At 47.9% G+C, this 8,603-nt stretch overlaps 1 protein-coding gene across 1 annotated transcript in view; it reads right to left on the reverse strand.

Moving 5' to 3' along the window:
- Window positions 1-1,080: 1,080 nt before the first annotated feature.
- Phb (prohibitin) overlaps window positions 1,081-8,603 on the reverse strand; it is an 11,310-nt gene continuing 3,787 nt past the window's right edge. The window contains exons 4-7 of the mRNA XM_008838311.2: window positions 5,853-5,995; window positions 5,569-5,685; window positions 3,075-3,170; window positions 1,081-1,470 (exon numbers count right to left, since the gene is read on the reverse strand). Coding sequence (XP_008836533.1) covers window positions 1,258-1,470; window positions 3,075-3,170; window positions 5,569-5,685; window positions 5,853-5,995 — 569 coding nt within the window. The 3' untranslated portion in view covers window positions 1,081-1,257. The remainder of the gene's footprint in view (window positions 1,471-3,074; window positions 3,171-5,568; window positions 5,686-5,852; window positions 5,996-8,603) is intronic.

Here is an 8,603-nt window from a genome sequence, read left to right on the forward strand (position 1 = left end):
ACTCAAGCCATCTGATGTATAAAAACCAAAGTGAAGGATGGGCCTGGGTATTTGATGCCAAATGCTTCCCTCCTGCCTGGGGAATGTTGCTGACAGTTGGTACGTAGGTCAACCCTGTTTGTGGTAGTACCAAAATACAGAGAAAAGTTAACCTCCTCTTCCTCTTTCCTCACCTCCTATGAACCCATCACCTCATGATAAAAGTCACCTAGGGTTGGGTTTCAAGGTTCACCTCAGGTTGGGGTGGGATCCACAACACAGCACTACTCATTTTCTGCTGTGCTGGATACTCTTCCCCATCTGGTAATACACACACGCACACATGCAAACTTCCTGGACACTCTGTTCTGATTCCCTTGGCTCCCACAAACACAAAACAAACCCCGAAAGCAGCTGGAAGGTCTGGGTGTCCTTTGACAGCAGCTTACATATTTGCTTTCTTCCCAAGATTGCATCCTTCAGAGCACTGGCACAGCCTTCAGAAGGGCAGTCTCTGAGCGAGGGACGGGGAAGGCAGGATGCACACTTCCTTGGCAGGTGTACACAGCCCTGACAGGATGCAATCCTTCAAGTTGGAATCCCATTGGGTATTTGAGAGGGACCAAGGAGGGGGATGGAGAGGAAGTCTTCAACAGGACTCACATCTCAGTCCAGGTTTCTAGTGCTATCTCAGGCCATTCCAGTTTAAGGACCCTGGTTGGGGGCGGGTAGCAAAATTGGGCCCACCCACCTTGACAGGGAGATGCTTCACTCTTTACCCGGCTTGCACACACCTGCTTCCGCTGGTCAAAGAATGGGCCTTATGGTTAAGATAGACCACTTCCTTTCTGGACACCCCCCCCCCGACGGCCCCCAGCTGCATCTGTTCAGGTTTAAATGGCTGGAAAAACTAAGGGCTGCCTTCTTGGTCCAGCTGTGCACGCCACTGTCCTCAAATTTTCAGCTGCACTCCCTGTCCATCAAGTACTACCCTGCCTTTCTTTTGTCGGTTGCCAGCGCACCCCAAAGAACTTGGTCAGTAGGCACTTTGCAATCCTGGGTGGGAATTAGGTAAAAAAGTAGAACAATGAAAAAGTTTCATTTGATAATTAGAGCTCTGAAGTGATTTTGCTTTTTATTTTCTTCACTTTAAGCCAATCATGAAATTTCACAGTGATTTCTGGGGTGGGGGCAGAAATAAGGCGGTGTTCAGAATGACTGGGGCTGTGAGGCAGCCATCGATGGAGGTGGCCTGAGGAGGTGGAGGCAGGGCAGGCCTCACTGGGGCAGTTGGAGGAGCACAGACTGCCCGGCTGGCAGGTAGGTGATGTTTCGAGAACGAGAGAGTTGGTAGGCAATGTCCTCGGCAGCTTCCAGCTTGCGCAGCTCAATCAGGCCATCGCCTGCAGTGGCCAGGGAGTTGGCGATCAGTTCAGCTGCCTTAGAATCACCCTCGGCAGAGATGATGGCTGCCTTCTTCTGCTGCTCAGCCTAATCGAGAGGAGATGAAGAGAGCCAGAGATCACACCTCAGGGCACTGTGCAGTCTCACTAGGACTGGTCAGGTGCCCTCACAGGGTCCTCAAGGCACTCTGGGAGCTTCCTTCCCTCATGAAGAAGTGAGCACTGCCTACCCAATCCTCCTTCCTTTAATGCCCACTTCTCATCCTTAAAGGATATGTCTTTTGGCTGTACAGACATATCCTATTTCAAAGTTCTCATTAACATCACTATGCAATGATGCAGCCACCTTTACTCTGATCCAAGGCCACGGAATACAGAAAAAGAAAGGTGCAATCAATCCCAGGGGTCATCTTTCCCTGCAGCTCCAAGTCAAAATGACTTCCATCAAAGCCAGGAGAGCCAAGTATGGTGCTGCACACTTGTACTCTTAGCACTCAGGAGGCAGAGGCAGAAGGACCATTGCAAATTCAAGGTCTAGTCTATATAGCAAGTTTCAGGTCAGCCAGGGCTACAGAGTGATACCCTATATTAAAAACTCAAACTAAAAATTCCAACAGTTGGGCTAGGGGTATAGCTCAGAGTTAACAGCACTCCCCTAGCTTCCAGGAAGCCCTGGGCTTGAGCCTTAGCACCCCAAGCAAGCAAGCAAACTATAAAGTAGAGCTCTAAAAGAGGAGCATGTTCCTGTGACTCTCCCTGGAGCTACCTGTGAAAGAGGCAGACTCCAGATCAAACACCCAAATGTCCATGGCTAACCCTATGCAGCACCAACAGGATACTATCTATCAGGACATGTGACTTTCAGAGCACAGGAGGAGAGTTTAGTATTGAGACTCAATCAATACACAACCCTCCCTCCCTCCCTTTCTTTATTTTGGTGCTGGGAAGAATTCATTGTCTCATACATGCTAGGTAAGCATTCTGCCACTGAGCTACATCTTAGCCAACACACAATTCTGCAAAGCTAAGCTGTATGTTCAACAAATGTTTTCTATATACCCAGCATCACTAGGCAGGATCTGAAGGCATGGCAGGCAAAGCAAAACAAGTCCCTGCCCACTCAGAGCTTAAGCTCCCCACAATTAAATCCCTTTTCTAGATTCTAAGGACCAAACAGCCTTGGATTTGGAAATCTAGTAGGGAAGAGGCAGACAGCAGATACCAGAAAGACCAGGCTGCTGTGTAGATATACTGTGTTCCATCACTCTCTGGCACATATGGATGGATTTAGCAACAGAAAAAAAAAAAAAAAAACAACCAAACAACTCAGTACGATAGCACATCTGGCACGTTTGATCTTTGCTATCAGCTTTCACTATGTAACTGTGGCTTACAATGACTTGGTGAAGCTGAAAATATCCCGGGAGTTATGTTTTTATTTGTAGGAGAGGGTTTTTGATCTTGGGCAAGTAGGAAAAAAATGACTCTCCAGTGATTAGGAACATAACTTCACATATCCCTGACTAGCCCCCAAAGACTCTGGAACCAATTGCAGGAGTAAGAGTCTCTCAATCCTCTTCTGATTATCCCAGAAGAGATGACAGATGATGCATTTCCAGGCCACCCAGCAGAAGCGGAAGCTGAACACAGGAGAGAAGAAAGAGTGCTCCTTCCATCTGGCTGAATGCTCACCTTTTCCACCACAAATCTGGCCCTCTCTGCTTCCTGCTGAGCCACCTGCTTGGCTTCCACAGCTTCTGTGAACTCCTTCCCAAAGGTCAGATGTGTCTAAGGGGAGAGAATGAGCACAAGCTGAGGCAGTATAATTGCTTAGACAGCATGGCTAGGAGGCCTCCCCGAGCCACTCGAAGGACGAGTCCAGGAATGGCTTTAGCAGCTGGAGGCACTGGGAGACACTCTTGCATCTTTATCCCTTCGTTCACACCTCAGGATTCTTGGCGGTCCGTGCCGTGCCTACACAGAATTCTTGTTGATCCATGAAGAAAATGGCACCCAGGGCTTTTGATGGGGTCCCTGGCACTAGAAGGTATCTACTTAATCAATCACCTCCCTAGAGGAGACTTGTGGGTTCCAAGACCCCCACTACTGACTACTTCTCTTCCAGTGTCCTTTGATGCCCTGTTCCAAGACCCAGGAGAGGCCAGATGGAAAACTGAGCCCCTGAGAGCAGGGGATGCAGCTGGTTCCCAGAGATGCAACAGCTTGACGCTCTCTGCTTATGGATTAACCAGTCCGCTCCCTTCTCACAGCATCTCTATCCCTAAACGGAAGACAGGGAAGTGGAGTGTGAATCATGGCATTCCCAACATGTTAAGTAGTTCTGGTAAAGGGTTTACAAGAAAGAGAAGGCAGGTAAAGCTGTTGGCCAGGGTGAGGGTTTAAGTTTGATTATCCACAGACCTTCCCTAATCACATAAATAACTGGGACTTGGCTGAATGAATGTCTCAGTGCTCCCAAGGCCTAGCCCACAGCAATGTACTTCATCCAACTTTTTATTGAAAAAGAAGGCATGAAGTAAAGAGCATTGTTTTGTTATCAAATGTGATTTGCTTCATTTCCTCCCCCACCTTCTCAACTCTGCTTTTTAAAAATATAAGCAGCATTAACGTTTAGCAAAGAAAATTCTGGTCTCATGTCTTCTAGTTCTTAGCACTACACTCCTAAGTTTTTTTGTTTTATTTATTTGGGTCTTTTTGAGACAGGGTCTCCCTGCAGCCCCAGCTGTCCTGGATTCACTATGGAGACCAGGCTGGCCTTCCGAGTGCTGGGATTAAAGGCGTGTGCCACCATACCCAGCCTGTTTTATTTATTTATTTTTTGAGACAGGGTCTTACCCTGTAGCCCAAGCTACCCTAGAACTCATGGCAATCCTCCTGCCTCAGCCTCACAAATGCTGAGAGTTCAGATTTGCCAATATGCCCAGCTAAGTCTTAAACCACAGCTACTCTACTCTGATCCATTTCTGGACTCTTGCTCAGAGTCTGGATACAAAAATACAATCTTGAGAAATGAAAAGTGAAATGTATAATTAAGGAATAAAATTTCTTTCTGATGGACCAGCTGAGGGCAGCAAATTCCCCAGGAAATCTCATTTTCTTCTCATGCCTCTTAAATATGGCTTATTGTGGTCAGCCCACATTTCCCTAGGATGGAGTATGTGGTCAGAATCTAGTAAAATGCCAAGTTTTCTCTTAGGTTTGCACTCTGCATATTCTCACAGCCAAGGGGCTTGAGTTAACAGTAAGTGGGGAAGAGCCTGGGGTAAGGCTTTCCACAGAGGAGTCAAAGGCTGTATGCAGCCTGGCATGCTGCCAGTAGAGGGGGCCACATGCCCTTCCCCTAGGAGCAATAGAGCAAGGTGGAGGCAGCCTGGAGGGGAGCAGGGGCTATTTAGAGAATAACTGTTTGAACAGCTGCACAGATGCTGAGGGCAAGCCCTGCCTTTCCCTGGCCAGGCACAGGCGAGCTGAACAGGAAGCACTCTACCTCAATACCCGAACTAATCACTCCAAATGACTTTTCCCAGACAATCTAGAAATAGGATTCCTTCCCCTCACCCCCTCAATCTGAAATGCTATACTGCCTGTATTGCTTTCTGTCCAAGTTATGACACCCAGTGTCACATAAATACAGACTATATAATGTCTCAAGAGGCTTGCTTACACCTGGAGATGTCTCCTGTTCCTCTATAGCAGGCCTTGAGGGGAACAGAATCACTCATTTGTACTCTATCACTTTTCACTGTGGGCTCCCAGAACTTAGTTCACTAAGCTTCAGACCCTAAGTGTTGGGACTCCCCAAGAATCAGCCTGGAAGGTCTGCTGTAGGGAGACCTTGCTGATCCTTGGCCTCTATCAGGCAGAAGTCTTTCCATGTGTCCAAAAGGGCCAGTAGGAAATCACTTTCTGAGAAGCTTTGGAAATAGTTTGGTGGTTAGGGACCATCCGGGGCAACCAGAGATCCTAAGAAAAATGTGTGTGGCAAATGGGAGGTAAAGAATGCTCAGATGAAAATAGACCCAAGAAGACAGCCTCATGTATCAAGACATTTCCATGTTTTCCAGCCTCACATGTAGGAAAGTGGGACATAGGACCTGATTGTGACTGGTCAGAAATGGAGCTAGGCACTTAAGAAAATCAGCCTTCCTTTTCCCAAGGATCTTACCAGGGAAACGTCATCCAGGATGAGCCCAAAGGTTGCTGCTCGTTCTGTGAGGTCATCGCTCACCTGTCTGGACACCAGCTCTCTTTGGGTGATCAGTTCTCCAGCATCAAAGCGAGCCTGGTCCCAAAGGGATGGGCAGAAAGCAGGTCAGGCTAATGAGGAAGGAGAAAAGAACAGCACACCAACAGCTATAACCTACCCAACCCCCAACCAAGCTCTCCTTGCCACCTAGCGAACTCTAGGGCTATGCCCTGGGCTGGAAGCCAAGGGTCGTATCTACTCACCACCACCGACTTGAGGATCTCTGTGGTGATAGAGGGCAGTACCCGCTCATCATAGTCCTCTCCGATGCTGGTATAGATCCGAGGAAGCTGGCTTGCAACAGGCCGGAAGAGGATGCGTAATGTGATGTTGACGTTCTGCAAATCTTAGGGTAGGGAACACAGTGGAGTTAAGTAAAAGCCATGGGTGGAGTTTTCTATGACCTCTCCTACACACACAGAGGACAAGCAGCAGCCACATCTGGTTCCCTGGCAGAGGGTCCAGAGTACTCAGCACCGCAGAGTGCGTGCTGAAGGGTTCAGGATGACACTAGCCTTTCATTACATCCCAAATGGTCTCTGACATAAGCAATTCATATGATGTGACTAAAGGGTGACATGCCATGTTCAAAACAGTGAATATTTTAAGACAACACACAAGTCAATGCCAAGAATTCTAGGGTAAGGCCTTGCCAAGGCCTGGTATGTGTGCACAAGTCAGGAGCCTCAGGTTACTGTGGGTCTGTTGGAAAAGGTACTGACAAGGGATGCACCGACCTGGGCTGTGGTCCCACCCTGCTGGTCACTAATGATGCAGCCTGATGAAGCCTTAGCCAAACCGAGCTTATTCACCTGTGAGAATGGGGAGGAACCAGTAATGACAGGAAAACTGAAGGAGAAATCAGATATGAGAGCACCGTTGCATGTGTAACAGACCTAAGGGATAAGTTATCAGACATCCGCAGCCCACTTCTCAATAGCTGAAAGAAGGCAGCACATATCACGGTACTCCAATCCATGAGTGGTTGTGGTAAAGGGTTTAAACAAAGGTAGGTAAGCTGCTGGTGGGGTGAGGGTTTAAAAGGCTATTACTCAGGCATAACCAAGACTCAAGGAGAGAATCAGTCCTTCCCCTGGACAACTCAGGCCCACGTAGAACTAACATACAGCCACACGGTACTGAGTTACCAACACTACAAACCAAATGCCCATGAGCTGGAGTCTTCACCTGGCCAACCAAGAGAGCTGGGAAATGCATGAATGCACTCAAGCCTCTGGTGTCTGGAGACTCCAGTTCCAAGTTTAACAAGTATATAATGCAGGTACATACTACATCCTTAGAACACATGTGAGACAGTACAGAAAGGAAGTCCAGAGATGGGACGTTTCAAAGCAGGCTTTGAAGTTAAGCCTTATTTTCTCTATTACTCCCACCCCACCTTTTATTTTCTCTTTGCAGCAGGCAAGCCAATCCCAACACAGGAGCCAACTGCAAAGAGGCGCAGCAGACTTCCCACTTCCCCCTCCTCTCTCCTTTGCCCTAACCTCACTCTCCGCATCAGGAAGAGCTGGCAGATCTCTGTGCTCCACTACACCCCACATGGCCTTTATAATTGCTTGTTGGAATGTCTGCCTTCCTGAGTGGACCCAGATCCTAAGAGCTCTCTTTTTAAGTCATCTTGGCATTCCAGCCTACAACCCAACATCAAGCCTGGAACAACCACAAGAAGCAAACATCTGCTGAGGAACAGCACTAAGGGCATCCAGTGTTGTTAACACAACATACCAAGTGCATACGATCCCTACTCTTCACCTGTAGAAACATCCTCCTGAGGCACACCGGCAGTCCCATTTGCTGCCTGCACCCTCTCTGACTGGTGAGGGGAATAGTAACAGTTGGCCATTCCAGGATGACTGGAAACCAATCGGAGTATCTCAGGCACAGGGCTACGTGGCTCAGCTTATGAGAGAGCAATGTAAGGTCTGCCTTGCTGGAGCAGAGGCCATCATGGAAAGCAAGGTAAAGGACAAGCTGTCAGCCACAAGGGCAAACAGCCATCTAGAGCCTGCTTTGGATGGCCATTCTAGGGAAAGAGAGCTGACGGGAAGGGCCAACAATGACAGGAAAAGGTGCTTGTATCTGTAATTTCTATTTTTCTCTTTCCCTTCCTGCTTCCTCTCTCTGAGACTGGGTGTCACTCTGAGCCCTGACTGGTATAGGACTCACAGAGATCTACCTGCCCCTGCCTACTAAGTGCTAGGATTAAAGGTAGTGCACCACCATACCTGCCCTTACTAATTTAATACACATGTGTGTATGTGTCATATGCATGCAAGTGCCTATGGAGGTCAGATTCCCAGGAGCTGCAGTTATAGGCAGTATAAACCTGGGAACGTACTCTGGAAGAGCAGCCAGTGCTCTTAACCCCTGAGCCATCTCTCTAGTCGCAAAAGGCACATAGATCTCTTCAAAGTTAGCCCACTATGTAACTCTTGAGGTAAACCTTTGTATGCATCTCTGAATTTATCCTGCTGTCTGTGTTTACCTTAAGTATAGATCTCAGGCTATGAAGCCATATTCAGTGCTCCAGGACAATCATAGTGGGAATTTTTTCAGACAATCTTTAGAATTACATTTATTTATTTTATATGCAGGTGTTTATGTGTATAAGTGTATCGTGGTGTGCACATGGAGGTCAGGGGACAACTTTCAGGTGGTGGTTATCTCCTTCTACCATGTAGGTTCTGGGGACCAAATTCAGGTCATCGGACTTGGTGGCAGGAGCTTATCTACCGAGTCATCTTAGCAGCCTGGGATTCTTCTTAAAAAAATATTTTATGCTGGGCGTGGTGGTACATGCCTTTAATCCCAGCATTTGGGAAGCGGAGGCAGAGGGTTCTCTAATGAGTTCAAGGCCAGACTGGTCTACATAGTGAAGTTCCAGTTCCAGGTCAGCTGGGGCTACAGGGAGACCCTGTCTCAAAAAGACATAT

The sequence above is a fragment of the Nannospalax galili genome, unplaced genomic scaffold (genome assembly GCF_000622305.1).
Source record: "Nannospalax galili isolate Female #2095 unplaced genomic scaffold, S.galili_v1.0 scaffold95, whole genome shotgun sequence".
Classification (NCBI taxonomy): domain Eukaryota; kingdom Metazoa; phylum Chordata; class Mammalia; order Rodentia; family Spalacidae; genus Nannospalax; species Nannospalax galili.